This window comes from Hippocampus guttulatus, chromosome 1, assembly GCF_054856545.1.
Source record: "Hippocampus guttulatus isolate MCC_2025c chromosome 1, RoL_Hgut_1.0, whole genome shotgun sequence".
NCBI lineage: Eukaryota > Metazoa > Chordata > Actinopteri > Syngnathiformes > Syngnathidae > Hippocampus > Hippocampus guttulatus.
In genome coordinates this window covers 23,204,365-23,226,668 of record NC_141261.1, presented here as the reverse complement: position 1 = coordinate 23,226,668, position 22,304 = coordinate 23,204,365, and the positions used below count along the sequence as shown (strand labels likewise).

At 43.4% G+C, this 22,304-nt stretch overlaps 1 protein-coding gene across 16 annotated transcripts in view; it reads right to left on the bottom strand.

Annotated features, from left to right (window-relative positions):
* hspg2 (heparan sulfate proteoglycan 2) overlaps positions 1–20,551 on the bottom strand; it is an 84,199-nt gene extending 63,648 nt beyond the window's left edge. For all 16 annotated transcript variants that reach the window (XR_015101883.1, XM_086120509.1, XM_086120525.1 and 13 more), the window contains exon 1: positions 20,179–20,551. Coding sequence is in view for 15 of the 16 variants with exons in the window: in XM_086120509.1 (XP_085976635.1) it covers positions 20,179–20,235 (57 nt within the window). In the remaining variant the exon portion in view is untranslated. The remainder of the gene's footprint in view (positions 1–20,178) is intronic.
* Between the last annotated feature and the right edge of the window lie 1,753 nt (positions 20,552–22,304).

The window sequence follows — 22,304 nt, the reverse complement described above, 5'->3', positions numbered from 1 at the left end:
TCCCTCGGTGTGAGTGCGGTTGTTTGTCTCTGTGTGCCCTGTGATTGGCTGGCAACCGGTTCAGGGTCTCCCCCACCTACTGCCCGAAGAAGGCTGGGATAGGCTCCAGCACCCGGATAAAGCAGATAGGGAGAATATATATACACACACACACACACACACACCATTGATGTCCCTATATTATTTGGTAAGGTAAGGTTTATTTTGAAGTTGGCCATCTGACTGCAGTGACGGAATGTTACTGGAATGCATAGCATGAACAATAGTTGCTGCAGTTAACGTGACTTCTTCCTGACCGTGTTCCCATAAATAAGCGGGCACTGCAGGCAAAAAAAAAAAAGAAATGCCTCGAGCAATTTTTTAACCAATTCAGTCCTAAATTCATGCTAATTCTAACCACTGTGCTGACAAACGATGGCCACTGAGATTTCTTTGTGCTTGTGGATAACAGTACCTGCACATTGAAGAGGACTTAAGATGTTTGTGGCAACAGAATGGCTTTGTGCTCCTGGAATGGCAAGTGAACTGACAAACTGCCACTCATGACACTAAACCTCTGACCTGGGCCCCTGCGGCATAAAAGCTCTGATGAGTGAGGTTCTGAAGCTCCGCGCAGCGCTTTTGACATTTCTACAGGGTTTAATCTAAAGTGATTGGACAGGGAGGAAATGGAAAGAACTTCTTCATTCGACAAACACTCTTTGACAGGTGCAGGGATTGTCTTCCCAAAAGGTTCCATGACTAACAGGATGGGCGCAACAAACAGGCCTGACAAAAAGGGGGCAGGGACGGAGACATTGCAAAGAGCGAAGAATGGTGCTTTTTATTCTTCGTGGTCCTCTAGACAGCCTCCCACACAACACATAAGTCAGGCTTGGTTTGCTACAGCCTTCAAACTTTCTCACTTTTAGGAAAAAATAAATCACTCCAATCCTACAGAGGCAACTACCGTAGGGCAACTCATGAACTTCAAAGAAGCTAAATGTTATGACAGCACAGGACAAAGTGATCACAGTAAGGACAAATTAAATTATTTTGGATAACGAAAGAAAAAAAAAAGGTCAATTTCTGATGGTGTGCCGACATTCCAGAGGCGTGACGCATGTAACTGAGAAGTGTGGATGTCTGGTGTGACACTCTCCGGCCATGTTGTCAATCATTTTGTCACAGATGATTTGGCTTTTTCGCTACCCGTGCTACCGGAACAACATCTGAACAACAACTTTGTCATGTGGAAACACATTTCCACCTTGACCAGGCTGTGTAAGTAGAAGTCAAGCTTCCCTGTGAAGTGAGCAGAGCCTGCAGCACACATGCAAGCTTGTTGAATGAAGCGTCCAGCCTGTGCGGACTTGTCTTGGCCAAATATGGCAAGGAATGACGCCCCCAAAAGCTACAATTTAAGTTGAGATTAATTCATTTCGACAGCACTTGTATGCACAGTTGCTCAAATGTGGACAAGACTTTAACAGCAGGTATTGCCGACTTTTAATCAGACCATGTCCTTCAGTCTGATGAATGACAATGAGATTGTTTTTATTTTTGTTTGTTTGTTGGGTTTAATTTAATGTGTTTTGGTTTGAATACCCACCTTAACAGAAAACCACTGTAACAATGTGCAAGAGTAAAAGTCGCAGCCTGGCGACAGAACAGCCGGAAAGACTGCAGAGATCGTATGTTTAAATGGCTCTTGAAATATGACGCTTGACACGGTTGTCACCCAGATGCTACTTGATGAGTTGTCTTAGACAGCAAAGTTATCCTTATATCCTTATTTTTATACAGACACACACACACACACACACACACACACACACAATGAAAGACACCAGCTGAAGAGGCACACACTCATCAGACATTCCAGTCAGGAATGAGCAAATTCTGAATTAATAGGTGGGGGTTGTCAATCTTGTAGATTGGATTTTCTTTGGGAATAAAACCAGTGGTGTTCTTGTCAAGAGAAAAAGATGCTAATTAATCTTTACACTCATGAGAAAAACAAGTCAAAAGAACAAAATCAAAGAAAAATAAAACTCTTTTGTACTTGACGTGCATAAAACATGCAAGATGAAAGGGTACGAAAGAAGTGTTAAGATATTTAGGGTGTGTTTCCGGTAGCATTGTTGAGATTGACATGCAGAGAGCCGGGAAGTCAGAGACCAGCTCCAATTGCTCCAGACGACAGCTGGCGAATGTGGTATGGGCACCGGTGGCCACTTGGACCAAAAGAGCAGTGCCACCGTGGCCATCTGAGGCCGGCTGATTTACGACATAAAAACACTCACTCTCTCATACACAGCGAAGAAAAGACACCGCAGTGCCCGAAATAAGCATATGATGACGTACTATGGTTGAGTGCTTTAAGCCGATGTTACAGCAGCACTTTGAGCCTACCCTACAGTACATTGGATCCGATATCATTCAGAATCAACCGCTATGACTAACGCGTCCATTTTTACTGGAAGAGGCATCCAGCGGCCAACTTTACCTCATCGGCAAGTGTAGATCTTTTTGCAGTTCTTTATAAGCATACTTTGCTTGCAGCGATCCCCGCCATGTCGACTGCGCACATCACTTACACTGAATTTGAAGGGAATGAGCAGAAGCGCTTTGATGACCGGGGAATCAAGTCAGTGGCGTTTGCTCCCACAGCGGTGCAAACGCCAATTTCTAACCGCGCACGACTACAACGATTCCAGAGGAATACTTCAGCCATGCCCACCGTTAGACTGCACTTTGCACTAGAATTATACTGGAAATAGAAAATAGGGCCCTCAGAGTGAAAATGATTGCTTTGGTTCACGGCTGAAATGGTCACCTCGGAAAAAAGAGGACGTGAATTTTCCGTGCAGACTCCAATGCTGTTTTGGGGATTATGAATACATGTAGGAAATTGCTGTCGAGCACTGCATTGTGTTAACATTAGAAAAAGTTGCCACCGCTAATTGGAGGCTGTGGAGGTGGAAAGCACAGGATAAACTGCAATTGGGAATTGTTCTTAACTTTTGGAATGTTTGAAGACCACTTCAGTTTTGGAGAGAAGGGCTGTCGACGCGCTGGTTCCCCCCCACTGATGTTAACAGTTTAGACCCCCTCCCCCTTTCATTTCACACTCTTTATTCCTGCCTCAGGACCAAATAATTGGAGACCAGCTGTTGACTTGGCCTCACTCGTGCTGTCCAACATAATGGCAGGCCAGAACTCACTCATGCCCCCACTGTGCACTCCATGAGCTCATCTCTCAAGTGTGGGGGAAGACTGGCTGAATAAACCCAAACTTAAATTCACAGTTTACGCAACTTTGATTGCAATAATAGACAATCATCCAAAAATGTTTTCCCCCAATTTGACACATCTATCAATAAAAGAGAGCATGGGCGCAACTTGGCCACAAAGCTATTTCCCATCAGCTTCTTCAAAATTGTTGAACTAATTTGAATAAGAACAAAATATTATGGATTTTTTTAAACATACAAAATGTGTGTTTTAACGAGTTTTCCAACCTTTATATGGATAACCTTAAAAGATCCTTTTTTTCAATCAAAATTAATCCAACGAGAAGGTAATTCATTCAGGTCTTAAAACACACGCTGAGTTCGTGAACTCGGATTTGTGTCGATACCATGGTGACACGATTGGAACTCAAAAGCAATTCCAGCATGTTGAGGTTTTTGCTTTGTCACCTAAGATGCACTTCAAACTTAAGACATCACAACACAACCTGCTGTTAAGCCAGGACGGCGTCTTAACCACATCAAAGTCCTTCTTGCTTTTCACACACCTGCGGAAGACCAAAACAGAAAAGGAAGCCAACTTAAGTCGTGTAAGAATGAAACGATTCCTCTGAGATTTGTATGGCATTTATTGACAAATGAATGCGAGACAGCAGCAGAGACAGATGCGCACCACTCCTGTTGTTGTTGTTCTGCACTGTACACCCCAAATGGAAAGACACTAATAAGTGTTTTTGCTCAGCAGTACACTATGAAACAGCTGAAAGTGGGAGTCAGGAAGGAGAAATAACAGCCTGCCTGGAATCCATTCCCAAATAGGAAAAAAACAAACAAAGCATGCCTACAGCCCCCAGTGGAAACACGAACAAACCAAGATCTTGGTGTGTTCATCTGATTTCTCAGATAAGAGCCATTATCCAATCAAGCACTTGAAGAATCCGATAATTCCAGAAATCACTTCAAGATTGGATTTTTGATGTGAATGGAAATGGGAACATGCGACATGTAGTTGGATACACAAATGTAACAGTGACGGCAAATGGCCTTCTTTGGTTTCATCTTTTGCCCAAAATGCTTCTTGAGCAAGGAATGTCCGAATTTTGAGAAAGGTGTGGTGCGGGCAGTGAAACATCAGTTTTGACATCAAGGTTCATCAACAGCACATCAAGGATATGCTGTCGATTGCTTCCTTGGACAAAGATCTAGGCTTTGACTTTACAGGGACTTTAAATTTGTCACATTACACATTCATTTTATTAGCTCGCAAAGAATCAAGAAAATATAAAATATAATTAGATTTTCTTTTCTTTTTTTAAACAAAGGGGGTGGGGGGGGGGGGACGTATCTGGACTGGAGCTATGTGCAGCAAAAAAGAATGCTACGTGACCCAAATAAGTGGTTGTGTCAACCATGACAGCAATAACTAAAGTCAAATGTTTTTGACGAATCTTTCAGGCTGCTGTGGAGGAATTTTGGCCCACTCTTCTTCCCAGAATTATTTTAACTCAGTCATATTGCAGTGTTTTCAAGCAGGAGCTGCATTTAAGGTCACACCACAGCATCTTCATTGGATTTAAATCCGGACTTTGACTTTTCTTCAAAACTCTCATTTTGGTTTGATTGAGCTATATACAGTGGTGGACTTGCTGGTATGTTTCGGGCTGTCATCCAGCTGCATGAACACAAGAGCCCTTGAACCAGAGGGCACCAACTGATGGCAGGACAAGCGCCTGCAGGATTTTCTGGTACAGAACAGAGTTTATATTTCTATTAATCAAAGCAAATCATCCAGGCCCTGAAGTGGCAACTGCAGCCCCACATCATTAAACTTCCACCACAATGTTTGACTGGAGGCAAAATGTCGTATTTTTTTCTACAACAGATGTAATTTTTTTTCTTTCTCATCAGTCCATAGACTATTTGTCCAAAATTCTTGGGGGTCATCAACATCTTTTTTGACAAATGCGGGATGAGGCTGTATGATACTTTTTTTTTTTTAATCAGCTGTGGTTTTCACCTGAGAATGCTCCCATGAGTGTTATTTTTTGCAGACTGTCTGCCTTAAGGTTGAGTGGCAAGTGAGGCCCACAGCTCTTTGGGTGTAGTTCTGATTCTTTTCTGACCTCAAGAATAAAGTCGTCGTTGCACTCTTGAAATAATTTTGGGTGGCCAACCACTCCTGTTTTTTTGGGGTTTTTTTAAAAGTTTTTTTTTTGCCTAAGTGCTCTGACCATGATATGCTAGAGTCTCAAAGCTTTGGAATGTGCTTTGTAAGCTTTTTAACACTGGTATCATATTTCAGTCACTTTGTTTAGGTTTTTATTGTTATTATTATTTTTTTTTAATTTCTTTGGATCGAGGCGTGACATTTTGCTTTTTGAGATCTTATACTCTATTTTTTGGCAGGGACTATTCGAAGTGATTTCTTGATTCAACAAATATGGCAGGAGCATGGCCCGCTTGTGGCAACTCAAATTGCATTCAGTTTTCCAATACTGTAACTGGTTAGTCACAGTTAACTCAATTACTTTTTCATCTCTCTTAAAAAAACAAGCATCATTGAGAAAATTTATTTTGAATTTACATTTTTCAACTTTTATTTACCCAGGTAAGGTAATGCCAACTTAGCTTCAGACAGCAGAGTAAAACAAAGGAAAATAACTATTTAACACTGAATACTTCGGTTGTCTTTGTCAGATCTTCATATTAGCGTGATGACCTGATGAAACTTGATAAATATGCAAAGAAATCCCAAATCAGAAAGGCAGGGTGTATCCGCGTTCTCATGGCACTTTATGTTGCTCTGCAACTACTGCCTCTGTTTGTCTTGAGTTACCTGTAGGTTCAAATGAAAGCTCCGTGGAGTGTCTGCCTGTTAAGAAGTGGTGAGTCAGTTTATTCACAGAGACGGGAGATCAACATGGACAACAGAGATGGAATTCAAGAAGGAGATAAAAATACCTCAGGAGCTGTGTGTCTGCAGGGGCTATTTCACCCTCGCACCAAATGTCCTGCAGCATGACTGGGTAGGCAACAAAATATGGATGCAAGTCTCTGTCCAGTAAAGGGACATACATGTCGACATATATTTGCGATGGAGATAGCTCATACACAGTAAATTTTCTTTTGAGGGCAAAAAGGCCGGAGCCGGAATTCAACCCAGCACCTCTGCACTGTGAGGCCGACGCGCTAAGCAGTCGACCACCAGGCCGACCACTGTAATAACAAATGATTAAAAATAGCATTTACCATTTGCTACACTTCAACGAGACCGATGGTATGCCATATTTGGACAAGCGGTATGACAGTCACGATGCAGTGCTGTAAACTGTCTTGGTGTTGTTGTGCAATGTGCTGGACCTTCTATGATAAATAATATATAACAAAGTTGTCATTGGCACACAATTGTTGTTCGTGTATTATTGAACATAATAATCTGGTAATGAAAAGCAGCTTTGCACCGCTGCCCTTGTTGGTGTATTCCGTGGTCCTGCTGTTACTGGTATGAATCTATTAAGACAAGCGGTGATCGGGCTAGCCGAAGCTACGGACATGTGATTAACCCTGGTTCATGCCAATTTATGCAGTCAAGCATGCACCGGTCACTTTTTTTCTTTCTCACAACATCATGTTTGTGCCAAGATGTTTTCAGCTGTTTTGGTCGGTAAATTTTTAAAAAAAATGCACTTTCGGGCCAATTTCAGCAGCAGCGACTTCGAAATTTGTCGTGGCCCGGTCAGGCCGATGTCTACAGGTAGATAGGCGGCCCAACACGATGGAATGGTGGCCAAAGGCCATTGAACAAGCGTTAACATCGAACACTGATGTGTTTCACCTGACAATCAAACAACATCAAACACAACCTCCTGACTACAAATACAGTAGTACAGACAGCGCACTTTTTTCATTTCCATTTGATTCCATTTCAAACCTCTGCAAAGTGATGTGACCAGGGATGACGCTACACCGGGGCTATTAGGGGTGAAATCTCTGTGGCCCCAGTTAAGCCACACAAGCAATGATTTGATATTCTAGAACATATTTCTAAATTACTTTGTCAACCCCCCTATGTAATCGGTCAAGCCCCCCCTCCCACCTCCCACTCAAGCCCCGGGAGAGAAAACTTCCTAGAGTCGTGCCTGGGTGTGACCACAGTGGATTTGGCCCCATGTCAAAAATCGAATCGGCCATGTGGGCAATTCATGTTGCTTGTCAGTGATGTGCTCTTTGGAACTAATCTTCATTGTACTGGACCAATGCAAGAAGTCTCTGGCTTTTGGACGATGTCTGACCCAAGTTATAGCTGAGCTGCACACATTTGTTGTGGTGTCGTCACTGTGATTATGTCTCAGTAATGCATTGTTTCTGAATGGTATTCAAACAAAGATGCTTGAGGTCAAAGGTTATGGGTAATTATGAGGGCCATTGATTTCTTTGAAGAGACTGCACACTTGAGACAATGACGTTCAAGTGGCAGGGCGGATGAGCTGTTGCTGCTGTCTGCTCATTTTTAATGACGATCCATCGACTCGAATGACGAGAATCAAATACACTACAGTTTTGGAAGTGGAGCTGTGACCTGAAGCCCCAGCCTAAAAGGGGACTTCCCACAAGATTTCTCCTCTGTTTGGTAAAGGAAGCCATTTATTCCCCCCAATTCCTGGGATCAAAGTAGATCTTAACCATCTTCCAGAAAAAAAAAAGTCAATGAGCTTTACTGCTTATTTACCCTAAAACAAAGCAAGATGAACATTCCTGAAGCCAACTACTGGATTGCAGCATGTGAGAGGGGATCAGGTGCCCATTTTGGCGGCATCAAATGCCTTCCCTCTGTTGGCGCGCACCATCACCATACAGTTTAAAACCTTTACATTCAGATTCCTTCTGTCACGCCGTGACAGAGGATCAAGAGGCAGGACACTTGCAAAACTGGGTTGTAGGCTGGCTGGAGAAGGGGGATCTGGGGAATCCCAGTCATGCAAAGGTGGGACTGCTCAAGCGGCAAAGTACTTTCCTTTTGGCTACTTTGAAAACAAGAACCTTGTTAATAGGATAAGCTTATCTGTGTTGTAAAGGGGTAGATTTATTTCTTGGATTGGACACATTCTTTTTTTTCACATCTACAAATGTCCCTTATGATTTAATGTTTAATCTCCCATTAATTTGATGGATCAAGAACAGCCTTTGTTCGTGCCGTGAAATTTTTAACAAGCTCAGACAGCTGTTTAACAGTTGAATGCCCATCTGAGGCGTTCTTTGCTCTTCCGGTGTCTCCGTGTTTGGGAATAAGTGTACAAATTTAAGACTGCCAGAGAGCGAAAGCAGCCTTTGGACAAGCAATGTAGGAGAGTCCAGGATGGAGATATGGCTGGAGTACAAACGCAGGTCCGGGGAACTGCTGTTGGTTAGGAGATATAGAATTTTGCCCAAGGTCAACGACAGGCTTCGCGAGATACAGTGCTGACCATTTCTGCATCATTTAATTTTATGGGACCCATGTGGAATGTTAGGTTTCATTTTACTATTTGTACTGTGAATCTTTGTTTTGTCATTGATGAGACTTGCTTCGTGGATGTTTTGATCGACAGCTTGGACTGAGTGACTGTAGTTTATTCGCTAACCTGGTGAATCATCCTGTCTAGACGTTCGGCCTGCAGCAAACTGTCCCATTTCTAATCACACTTATTGGCAAGATAGCTTGAGTTGTCGATTCTAAATGTCGTTTCTAAATGTGGTCCACAAGCGGGTGGTCATAAAGGTGCTGTGTGGGACTGTGCAGGGGAAAAAAATAAAATAAATGACTGAACCAGTGGACCTTGATGACATTGCAGGTGGAGATTCCTCCACTGCAAACATGACCGTGCCTGCTAGCTTGACACTTTGAAGGGCAGACCTGAGTGAAAATAATTCATTTGCCCTTCTTCTTATGATGAGCTCCAAAACAAAACTACTCGCAGCTTAAATAAATATCAGTTTGTTCCTACAGGGATTCCTCTTGAACAATGCATGCTAGAGCAAAAATAAATAAAGAAATAAATAATAGAGGGTGCTTTGACATAAAGATCAGAATCATGTTTCGCTATGACTGTTTCTCTGCTAATGAGCGGTGGACAACTCACTGGGAGGTAAGCTAATCGTTACCAATGATGAGTTTGCAATAAAGAGCCATTTAATGGTCCTGATTTGTAAAGTACTCCTGTTAGAATTGGCCATAAAAGTCAGCCATTAGGAAAGAAGTTGGAGCAGCTCAAAGGAAGGTCAATATGGGGAAAAAAATTCATGACTGAGTCAGCCGCCAATGTGTGCCACTCAACATACCAAACAAAGGTTGTCCAAAAGGTTGAAATACAGTCACTTTTTATGGGTTAGGCTTAACGACAGCCATGTGTTTCCAAACAACATCACTGTGTTTGAAAGAACTTCTTTGATTGACTTTATACTAGACAGAGCTGTTAGCAGCAAAACATTGCAGGGGGGCTGGTGGGTTGTTCGGCTTTTTGGTCCGTTGCTCACTCAAGCAAAACTGGGCTTTGCAACAACGAAGCAAAGGAGCTCAGAAGCTAAGGCGCCAATAAGAGAGTCCAAAAACAGAACTTTGGAGCATCGACCTCAAAGCAGTGGACAGGTAAATTTCACCTGTCCTCATAACTCTCAAACGGGCCTTAATTTCAAGGTGTGCTCACACCTCCAACGACAACTGTTAACCAGAACTTGATGCATGCATGCAAGAAAGCAGCAGGGGCAACCCCCCCTTTCATTGGGCACAGATGTCAGGGCTCCGTTTCCTTCTGTAATAACGTGTCATTATAGGCATGGGGACTCGCTGTGCCTGTGTGAAAACACATTGAGCACAGGTGGCTAATCAGCAATGAAGCACGGAAAAGTTGGTGAACATCACTCTGAACTTGTGCTGACAGACAAGTCGGAACAAGCTAATTAGACCTTCCAGCGGTAAAAGAAAGAGCAGACAAAAGTTCACCAGCGATCAAACACCATCATTTCGCTGATGATTCTTAATGCCTTTGACGAAAAGCAGCAGCTTTAAGATTGGACCCTTCTGAAGTCTTACTATTTGGAAGCCAACACCGTAACGGGACGTGGAACAGCTGTTGCGCATGACGTCATGTAAAACTTTGCGTTAATTTTGAGAAGAAATTTTAATTTCGTTTTCGCAGCAACTCAGAAAAAGGAGGTAAAATCGGGACTTCATCAGGAAGGGTTCAGATGGGAAGCAACTTACATCCTCAGAATAGCAAGGGTCTCCTTTGCGCCACTATATCACTCAACATCCAAGTTAAGACTGAGTACACACTTTGTTTTTCCATTTCAATTTGCAGAAAAATGGTTAACTTCTTTTTACACTTGCATGACCATTCATAATGTTGCTCTGTTAGAAATGCCCTTGAACTTAACAATAAATGTTTTATGGTGGTCTTGGACGTGATTATCTCTATGCAGTCAAAATGATTGTTTAATTTTTGTGGTACCCCTCCCAAGCAATTTTGTTGTTGTTGTTTTAACGTAACTTTTGGCGTGCACTCTTGTGCTGGCTTCTCATGCTGTATGATGCCACTGTCGAAACAAGGCCCCACCCATGAAGGCTGAGCATCTCTTCGCACTGACCCCATGTAGCCAACTATATGTACCAAAAGGCTTGATTGATGATCGCTGATCAGTCAATGATCATGGACTGGAATTTAAAACAATTAGAACAGGGGTGGGCAAACTTTTTGGCTCGGGGGCCGCATTGACTTTTAAAATTTGACAGAAGGGCCAGGTCAGTACGAGCTATGGTACATTAAAAAAAAACTGCATTTGTTGACAGTCCATATCAAACATCAACAGAACAAAAGCATGAAAGTACGGTATTAATATACTTTTTTTTAAATGACAAAAGTGTTGTTGATGACCTATTTTAGCCTGTGCATCGCTGCAGATGGGTTGTGATCAGACCAGTAGAAGTAGAGCGATACAGAGGTACTAGGTGGTCGAAAAGATTGCCCCGCCCCCCGTGTTCTGCAACTTCAAGTCAATGCGCCACCTGGCGGTGAAATGCCTGTCATTACAAGTCCAATTGAAATGAATGCAATCATTCACATCGAACCTTAATTGTGGACCAACCTTCGGCGGGCCGGATTAAAAAGACCAACGGGCCGGATTCGGCCCGCGGGCCGTAGTTTGCCCACCCTGAATTAGAATTACACGCAGCCCAGGCTTACCTGCCACAAATAAGTGGCTCACAAACATGATGAAACGATGACTTCCAAGGTTGCAACAGTGTTGATAAGCCGGAGAGGGTTGACCAGAAACAATGTGGAAAAAAATGGACATGAACTAACAGCTCTACTCTTTCTCTCCTGCTGTAAGGTCGGCATCTGTGCCAGAGTCACAGCCAGTGACGCCTCCTGTGTGCCCTCGTCTCCTCCCCGTGTATCCAATACAAAGTCGTCGCCCTGTTGGGGAATACAGGGCCTCTTGCTCCTGGCAGAGCCCACCACTCACATAAATCACAAAGTGCCTCTTCACTGACCCCCTTGGCCAGAGGTGTGGCCAGTGTGAACCAAGACCATCAATCTTAGAATCACATCACTTTTCCATGACGAGCATGAAAGAGAAAGTACAAGACAGTGACTTGGGGGTGTCACGTTTACCCAAAGGCCACAGTTGTGGAACAATTATGAAGAAAGCAGCTGCTGTTCCCACAACTCGATCATGTGTTGTGGTGTGGCGCAGGCCTTGTTCTACACCAGAGTCTTGATGAAAAAGTAAACCTTCTCAAGTGCCTGCACAGGCCGACTCATACTTCCCTGCAGAAGTTCAACTACAAAACTAAAGCAAATGACAAAGCAATAACCGCGTTGACAAAAATGCACTTTTTCCACAAAGACGGACGGGGACAGCATTAAATCTGTGTGCGTTGCTATTGCAGCGCCATCGCGCTGACCTCAATGCGGTCGTCTCCTCCAGATCTGACGGAGGATTTAGAACACCAACCTAAAGTAAAAGTGGACTCAAACAACTGCCTTTAACTGACACCAAAAACATGACTGGGCCTCTTTTTAATTTTTCATCCTGTCACATTTTTACCGACTATAGTCCTTTTTTTTGTAATGGCAATAAAAGTCCTGTCACTCAAGAAAAAAAAAGCCATGCGAGAGGTCAGGCGAACAGGACCCAGCACATCTATAAAGTAAACATTATTTATTTTATTTATTGATCCCCAGTGGAGGACTGTGGAGAAATTGAGGGGCTTGTGCAACTGAGTCACACCCCACGGCAGAAGCAAGAAAAGAAACTGGATTCTCTCCAACCACCAAGCCGCATTCAAATTTACGACTAAATTACAGTCACTCCCGTTCCAGTCCTTTATTGCATAATTCTCCAAATCGCTATGATAAATAAAGCAATCAATATGTTTAACACTGACATTTATGAGCAATAATTGCCACATCAAACATATTTCATGTATTTACAGGAACTTATCGATTTAGTGCCAGCCATTTTCAGACCCTTCTTTACCCTATCACGTGAAAAAATACATAAGGACGTACATGGCTTTGAATGCCTGGATTCTTGAAACAAAAACATGAAAAAACGCCATTGGCATTGAATGAGTTAAGCTTTTGAGAACGATGGAACTCATTGTGTTTTAACCTCATAATTCAGAATAAAAGGGGGGTTTTTTTCATTAGTTTGGCTCACGTGAGCAGACAAAAGCACTTGATTTATCCAGCTTTTCTAATCAATCAATCAATCAATCTTTATTTTCATACATGACCATAGAACTCAAAGTGCTTCACAGTGTTCAAAAGCAACCCTCCTCCCCTCCCCATCTCACCCCATCTGACAGCAATGGCACTACTGCTGCTGTCTGCGATTCATGATGTCATTTGGGTTATTATCAACCGCAACATGCTTGGTCACTGTTGGCTTCACTGCTTGTAAATGGGAGGCATTGTCTTTGCACAAATCTAAAGACCTAGCCCCTATTGACAAAAATAATAATAATAAAAATCCACTAATCCAGTCCTTAGGGGCCCCTATCCAGCCTGTTTGAGATGTCTCCTTCCTCCCACACACCTGAATAAAATAATCATTTTATCAACAAGCTCGGCAGGGGCTTGATAACGATCCTGATCATTTGAATCAGGCATGTCGGAGGAGGGGAAACATCTCAAGCAGGTAGGATAGGGGCCCCTGAGGACCGTAGTTGGTGACTCCTGCACAAAATTAATTTCCCCTAACTTTGACCAGTTCAACTTCTTCCAATTCAATTCATCCATCCATTCATTCATTTTCTAATTTGCTTATCCTCATGAGGGTCACGGGTACACCCTAAACTGGTTGCCAGCCAATCACAAGGCACACATAGACGATTGGCTCTCACAGTCACACCTAGGGACAATTTGGAGTGTTCCATTAACCTTTTTTGGAATGTGGGAGGAAATCGGAGTACCCACAGAAAACCCACACCGGCACGGGGAGAACATGCAAACTCCACACAGAAAGGCCAGAGCCGGAATCGAACCCTGCACCTCTGCACTGTGAAGCCGGCGTGCTGACCAGTCGACCACCGTGACGCCCATATCAATTAAATCCATATCTTCATATGAATTCCCCCTTGTGGCAGTGATAAAGATTAACTTCTCGATTGTCCAGAATGATGAAAGCTCAATCGGATTCATTTTTAAAGGGATATCTTTTTGTCTCTAACTGGGAACCTAGACTGATGAGTTTTAATTATGCTTCACATTAAGTATACGTCATAATTCTTTACTAATAAAGGATGTTGAGCAGAATGCTGAGCAAGGAGTTACCACATTGAGCGGTCTAATAATAAGGTTTGGAGTTTGAATCCCAGCTCCGGCCATCCTGTGCAGATTTTCTCCTCGTGCCTGTGCGAGTTTTCTGCAAGTACACCAAAAACCAGCTCAATCGAAGCCTCCGAAACAGGTAGGTGAAAATGTGAGCTTGAATGGTTATTTTATTCTTCAACTAACTGGCAACTAGGGCAGGGGCAAATAAAATATATGGATGCACGGATAATATCTTAGCGGCAGTAACACTGCCGCTCAAGGTTAACGAAGCTTTGCTTCCAAATGGGCGGAGCCACTTGATTCGAAACCACGGACATTTTATTTGCCTGCTTTGCTAATTGTGTGACCTTTAGCCTCAGACTTGCTGGATTTTGGGTCAACTCGCAAGCTCTAACTACACTTGAAACACTTTGCAAAGTCTATGGGTTTCACTGGATTTGTTGAGAAGCACTCAAAATGAGCAGGGATAAAAGACGAAATCCTCCACTCACTGATAGCAATCTGGAAGAGCTTGGGGAGTTTGAACATGATCAGAATGCTTAGTGGTCATCATTTCCAGAAGCTCCCAAAAGAGTAATCTTGTTAAACGCTTCAGCACTGACATTCACCAGACATTCCAGTCCTAGCCACGGCTCCGTTTTCCTCCTGACATTCAAATACTATCGCCAACTGTAAAATGCCATGACGAAGCCTCTTTTTGTAGGTACAAAATGTCATGCATTAAAAACAACATAGGTATGAAATTACACACATTGTCAAACAAAGGCAGCCTTGTGTGACACTGTACAAACATTTCCACAAAAGTTTCCAACCACTCTATCAATGGAAATGTCAGAAGCAGACATTTAACTATTCATCTGAAGGCCTTCATCATCCATATTCCAAGCAGGTTAACTTAATGACGTGAGCGCTTTATGGCTACACTAAAACTAATTCTGGCGGGAAAAAAAAGTGGGGTATGACTGGTTAGCGTGTCAGCCTAGCAGTGCGGAGGTCGTGGGTTTAAATCCGGCATTGCTATCTGGAGTTTGCATGTTCTCCCACTGCCTTGGGCGTACCCCGCCTTCTGCTTGAAGCTAGGATAGGCTCCAACACGCCTGCGACCATCATTCTGAAAATGGATGGGAAAGTGGGGGCAGTGGCTTTAAAAAAAAAAAAAAAAAGCTATCAAATACAATGTCGTAGAGCGGCCTGTTTGACTGAGCATATACTGTATGAAGCAGGACAATCAGACTACATACAGGAAAGCCTGAACAAACTTTGCTTCAGAGAGGAAGAAAGGTCCTCTTGGCGAGAACACAATCCCGGATTTCATTTCCCCTTCAGGAAGATGACTCAGCAGGGGTCAAAGGTTTCAAAGAATCCCGGGCAGATGCACCTGAACAGTGGATGGTCACAAACATTTCCATCGGAATGGCCGAAGCTGAGAGTGCTTATGCTCCCAATGAAATTGGCAACATGATCATTCTGCTCTGCGGAATTGAATCACTCATGTTTAGATCAACAATTTCATGCTGCAAACCCGTTCAGTTGTAAATCAGCGTCAGAATAATATATATTCTGTATATGTGATGCATATGTGATTGGGAATCGCCTGAACTTCCAACATATTATGTTGGTGGTGAAGTGTAGATGAGGAAGCTCACATTTTCTCTCTGATAATTATAAACTATTTAAACTTTAATTTGTGACAGTTGTACCGTGCATTTCAATGTGAAGATGTGTATCTCAATCTCCGCTACCAATCCGCATGTCCTCACTGAGTGATGCGTTTATCAACTGGCCTTCCCCCATTTATCATGCAAGAATTTATGTTTGATGCGAGAGTAGTGGGAGGGCGGTGGGGTGGTGGAGTTATTGAGCACTTCTGCTCAATAACTCCACCACCCCACCGGGGAAAGCTGCAGTTAAAAGAGATTGAGCAAAGACAATTGCTAGATCAAAACCTGTACGTGTGTCTGGAGGGGAGAGGAGGGTGTGGGGGGTGGCTTGTTATGTCTGGTGGGACAACAGCTCAGACAAGAGAAGCTCCTTTGGCAAACTGCAGCGCCACACAAGATGCCTCTCCAGATGCAGTTCGGTCATGTGTAAGGACCGCATTTAACTATAAACGTAAGCACATGCAAAATTGCGTAAGAGAATTGAGGCAAAGGCCCGAAGGTCCAATTATTCAGCTGTGTTGCTGAAGAAAGTATTTGATGTGGGCACTTGTTATTCGATTCCTGCAAATGAAATAAAAAGTGATTTGAAAGGGGAGACGTGTGCTCCCCTAAATTGCCATTTATTTTTATTAAGTATGATAATGCACTTGGGGAAACGCTGAGGTGGATTTACGTTCAGGACCCACAGACAAAGGTCGAGCGAACACAACATGCGGGTGGGTTGATTTACAGGTAGAGACTTGTTGTACAGTAAGTGGAAGCCTCCACGGACTGAAGTTAGGAAGCGAACGACACAAAGAGTAGTGACATTCTTTTGGAAAACCTTGAGCGCAATCCCGCTCCACTTTACTGAAAAGGGCGGCAACTCCAATCAGAAGAGTCGTAGACACAGGCGGGGTAGCAGCAGCTCTGCCAAAGTGGCTTCACGTGTACAGTGGGTCATTACAAAAGACAATGGTGGAGTTTCAAAGGGCGCATGACACTCAATTTAGCATTTCAATGGACCGCCAGCAAATGCGTGCATGGAAAAAGCCTGGTGGTCCCTTATGGAAAGGCAGAAAACGGGGTTAGTAGGACTAAATTCTCGCTCCCATTGAGATGGAGCAAATTCCAAAGGACAGGGCAGCATTTGTCAACTGAAGCACACACATCAAGTTGTGATTTGCCGCACGCAAATACTTTCTGACCATGAGCTAGTTTTATTGCTCTTTATTGCTGCTGGTGTCCTCGAGTCATCTGTGACCCGACTATGAACCCTGTTGGGTTTAGTGCACCTGTAGCTTCATAACCCGGGAATGAGGATGACATACAGTATATGACAGAAGGAGTCAATGGGCACATTTTAACCTTGGATTGCTGGAAACTGTCACGCGCCCACTCCGCACCATTGTGATGATTACTACACGAAATAAACAGGCAAGTCGAGACATGGCATGACCCCAGCGGCTGATGGTCAGGCAATCATGAAAAGTCAAATCTCATAAATACTACGTCAAAGTCACGTTGAGTCTTTAATAGGTTTCAACCATGCAAGCCTCACGCCTTGAAATTGGCAACTTCAGTCTGACCCAAGTCAAGGCATGTCATTTGAGGCTCCCAGCTCCAGTAATACGACTTTTGCATTTGTAAGAGTGCCACTATTTTCAAGCATACATGTTGTCCACGTGAGACTGGCATCAAAGTGATGTTTGCAGAAGAGAATTCAACCAGACACGAGTGGGCCTCAGGGAGCATGCACAGTCCATACAACTGGAAAAAAAGGGCCAACTGTGTTAGGAGGTGCGAATGGAAAGAGTGTGACTCTGGTTACAATGAGAAGCACCGGAGAGTATGTGCACACTTGTCAGAACACGCACAGTGTTACTGTAACACCGGCTGAGGTGCAGCTCTATGTGGAGTCTGTGGGTTTGCACTGCACGGATGCAGCGGCACTCACAAAAGCCAGGTGTGACTATCAGAGCAAGGCTCTCCAGTAACAGTGGCCCGGGGCCACTGTGTGACTGTGTTGGGCCACCCAAAGTTCCCCAACTCTGGCCCGATAGCGTCAGTTCAAATTTCATCAATAAATGTGATGAAATCAACATGGCTTGGCTTTTTCTTTTAATTCAATATTTTGAGTTTAGCCACTCAGATCAGTCATCATTGATCTTGTTACTGCTCTGTACACGTTTTTTTTTTTTTGCGTGTAGTCTTAAAACCTTCCATAATGAATGACTTGAAAAAGAAATAAAGCCAAGAACATGTGAAATAAAAAAAAACAACATGCAAAAAAAGGCCAAAGAAGTAATATTTTCTTAAAGGCTTAAACAATATAGTATAAAGATGGCAACCACCTAAAACGGCTAGATGTAGTCCCAACCTTTATTTTACAGGCACAAACTGCTTTCTTCTATAAATTAATCTAATGAAAACTAAATGTGTATTCAATCATGGTGTTCACATTTCGGCACACTTTGACATTTCCTGCCTCATTTCTTGCTCTTTGCACACTTCTGCTAAGAGGGAAAACTCAACCTTTTTCTTGACATTATTATGGAGATTTTCCAATCTCATTTTGGGTATAAGTGAAACTTGAAAAGCCTCCGATGAATCATCAAAGCACATCTCCGACCTCCACACGGGACCGAGTCACACTTCCATGGAGACGGCAAACATCCACGTGTGCCAGTCTGCTTGGGGAGTGGCGAGCCGCTTCAGTGCAGCCTCTTGCCACCAGCCAAGATGGCTTTTCTCCTGTGGCTATAACTCAACAATGCACTGTTTACTGAACCAAGTCTTCAACCAATTATGTGAACGAAATAGGTGTGTGTGTGTGTGTGTGTGTGTGGCGGGGGAGGCTCCCTTCTGTTCAAACGATGGAGCGCAGTTGGTGTTTGCACTGCTGTGCTCACGTTCCTCATTGACTCTCATCGGAAACAACCCACCAGGTAGTTTGATTCGACAAAGAGCCACGCTGAGGAGAGGGCAACTCTGCCTCGTCATTGATATTGCAGACCAAATCAATCAAGAGACTTAAATTGTCAGGTCGAAGTAGTTTTATGTGTTACAAAGTAGAGAAAGAATTCTTTACACCAATGCCACACATGCAAGATCTAGCGTCAAAGGAATTCAGGCCACCCCACCCCCAACTCGAGTCCAGCCGCCCCACCATCAAGTCAGGGAACGCTTGTGTCACTCGAAACTTGGAGACAACACAGAGCCAAAAGTGTCACGCACCATGTGAGGGATGTTACAAACGCGTCACATTTTAACCTAAACGAGTCAACATAAGCCAAAGTTGTGCAAGTCTCACAAAACATGCATGCCACTGTTGACTCTCAGCGGGACGCTGGTCTGGTACTCATTCGTGATGCAAGCCCTTGCTTAGTGAGAATTTGCACTGACTTTGATTTTCGGTGTGCTGAGGTGCATGATGCCAAGATTCCAGCAGGGCGGGAGGAGGGCCCGTGGCAACACCAGCAGTGCTTGGTGCTTAATTGAATCATGGAACAGGGAAGCATGCCGCCGTAGTTCAAAGCCATCGTAGAGGAAAGAGATGCACGTGATTCCACATAATTCAATTATGTTTCGGGATGTTTGGTCCGGTGCTCAATCGAGGCTGCGGTTCAAGTGTGAAGGCCTTAACCTGACGCCTTTTGGCGTCAGCACGACTGAGACTGGCCTCAGCATGTCACTGCTGGATGGTAAAAATACTTTCAGAACAACAATACATCGTGTAAACCCGTCCGGTGGAAGACATATGCCTGTTGGACGCCACAACTGCATGCCATCGGTCAACACGCCTCAGATCAATCAAATCAGCACTGGAGAGGCCGCTATCTCATCCTTGACAGCTCCAGGACACCAAAAGGGATATATATCTCCAAAGTGCTCGTGGGGGTGCTGTTCCCAGCAACCAAGGCTCTTTGAGACAACTAACAGCTCAGATATACTGTAACATGGACAACTTCAGTGTACGGAAACAGTGTACGACGCTCATTCGACTGATGAGCGTTGAAAGCATCCAATCTAATAACAAATATGTAATTCAAACAAAAAACGTAACCATTGCAGTAGCAGCATGTTGGATAATGCAAATATTTAAAGTATGGGGTTGCTTTTGGTGCGAGTGCGAGTGCTTGATGGGTGACGCAGACAAGAAGGCCGGGCAGATCTGACTATGAATAGCTTGTTTCTGTGGACAAACTTAGAGCGGCTTCACTCCAAAGGACTCTTCTAGTTTGTCACTTTTAAAAAAGCATCCTTACATGCTGCACTGGAATTTGTAATCCAGCTCACTTTGCATGTGAGTGCCACTATTCACCAATGCCATTTACTGCGGAAATATCACTTCATTGACTTTAATATACAAAAGCTCCTCTTATTGCTTTGCCTTGATTTTTACATGAGGTGAGGTTTTTACTTAATAGGGGGACAGCACAGAGGGAGAGTTTCAAGGTAAGAAAAATCACAAAAACTGATACTTACAGTAATCAACTGGCATGAGAGTAACAAATACAGAAGTCCATAGTTCCAAGAGCCCATTTTCCTCCAACCCAGCACAGGCTGCAACTGCTGGGGAAAGTGGAAACAACAAAGTCCTTCTCTCCCAGACTGACTCCTGCGTCCTCTCTGCGCGTTGCTTCTCGGGACGAAATCACTCGTCTCTTCTGCGTCCCGCGACCCGCCTGGACTGCATCAACAGGTGCGAAAAAGAGCAGTGGAAATCCGCTGCGAAGTGGCCTTTTTTCGGTCGGCGATGGACACCAAACGTGCGCGCTGGCTTGTGCGCTTCAGTCCTGTGAAGTGGTTGCGAGGTGGGTGCATGCACTCTTACGAGCAAGTCACAGGGAAGTCCTGTCCTGTGTGGGACGGAAGAGCGCACTGGGAAAGTAAAAGGCGGAATGGAATTCAGGGAGCCGGTGGCTAATCTCAGACTCAGACACCGCCTCGGAATCTCAAAACTGCGCGTTGTGTGAACGTGCGCGCGCACACACACACACGTTTTTTTCAGTGTACATGGCACTCATACCAACGGATCCCTGCACTCATATTATCAGCAAAAGACATATTACTATCATTTTTTTCTATTATAAAGCTCCGTTTTTTCTTGACCACTTATCAAAGCTGTTAGTGTTTACGTAGCAAGTTTGTAGGGTATTCTTGAACACTCTTGCTTCAAGCACTTAAAAGCGTTACTTCAGTAAAAGTACAACTATTTAACAGAAAATAACTGGGAGAAGTTTCAATTGCAATGTGGAATATTACGCGAGTAAAGGTCTTAAAAGTAACTACATTAAATGTACTTTATGAATCAAAAGTAATTGTCACATTTGTAAATGCAACTATTTTTAAAAAGTGTGTATGTGTTATGTTTTTCCATCCATCCATTGTCTATACCAGTGATGCTCAAAGTGGGTACGAGATGGCACTTTAAGGTATGTGAGATTTTAAAATCTAGTTAAAAGTAACATCATTGCAAAAAAAAACGACAACAAAATATTCTTCCGAGATGCAAAAACACTCCGTTCAGTGCAACGATACAATGTTGTGTGCTGGTAATCTTGTCCATCTCCACTTTAATTATGAAATTGAGACTTAATGATATTTTTTGGAGTTTCTTTTTTTCAATTAAAATTAAGTTTATTATTATTAATATTATTTTTGAGAATTTATCGATACCATTATTCCATAGAGGACACTATCTTTTTATTTCCAAATAGTTCTAGAGATAACACTACAAATACAGTTGCAAAGTTTAATAAATCAAACATTGAAAGTGCAGCACTCAGTGTTGAGGCCATTTATTTGTTTGTCTTTCATCCTAAAACGCTTTGCGCTGTTGAGGGCATACTTGATTTAACATATTTCACAGGGGACATGCCATTGAAAAAAGTTTGAGAACCGCTGGTCGACACAGCTAGTCCTGATTAAGGTTGCGAATGTGCTGGCCAGGGACAGCCAGAAACTTTTCAGTAGTGGGGTGGTCATGGTCACACAACATTCTTTATCATCCATCCACAGTCAGGGTTAAATAAAATGTACACTTATCCAGAACAGGCGGCATGGTGGCCGACTGGTTAGCTCATCCACCTCACAGTGCAGAGGTCATGGGCCCGATTGCAGGCTTTGGCCTTCCTGTGTGGAGTTTGCATGCTCTTCCTGTCCCTGCGTGCTTTTTCTCCAGGTACCCCGGTGTCCTTCTACATTCCAAAAACATACAGTACATGGCAGGTTAAGTGAACACTCAAAATTATCCCTTTGTGATTGTGAAAGTGAATGGATGTTCATCCATGTGTGCCCTGCGATTAGCTACTTTCGTGAGCCGAATGATATCTGGAATTATCAAATCAAAAAATAAGGGGGGTGGGGGGCGTGACTTCCTCGCCCCTTTTCGTTCTCGCGTCAGTGTTCGGTCACGAAGCGTTCTTGGATTATTGTCTGGTTTTCATATTGTATTTTTTCGATAATATAGACCAGTGCAGGAATATATTAATCCCGCATGGTGAAACGTAATTCCGGACCCCGTGTGCTGGGAATAATTCACACTGGGTTGACTGAAACGGGATCAGCAAATTATTACATATATACAGATCGCACTCGACCTGGAGCTT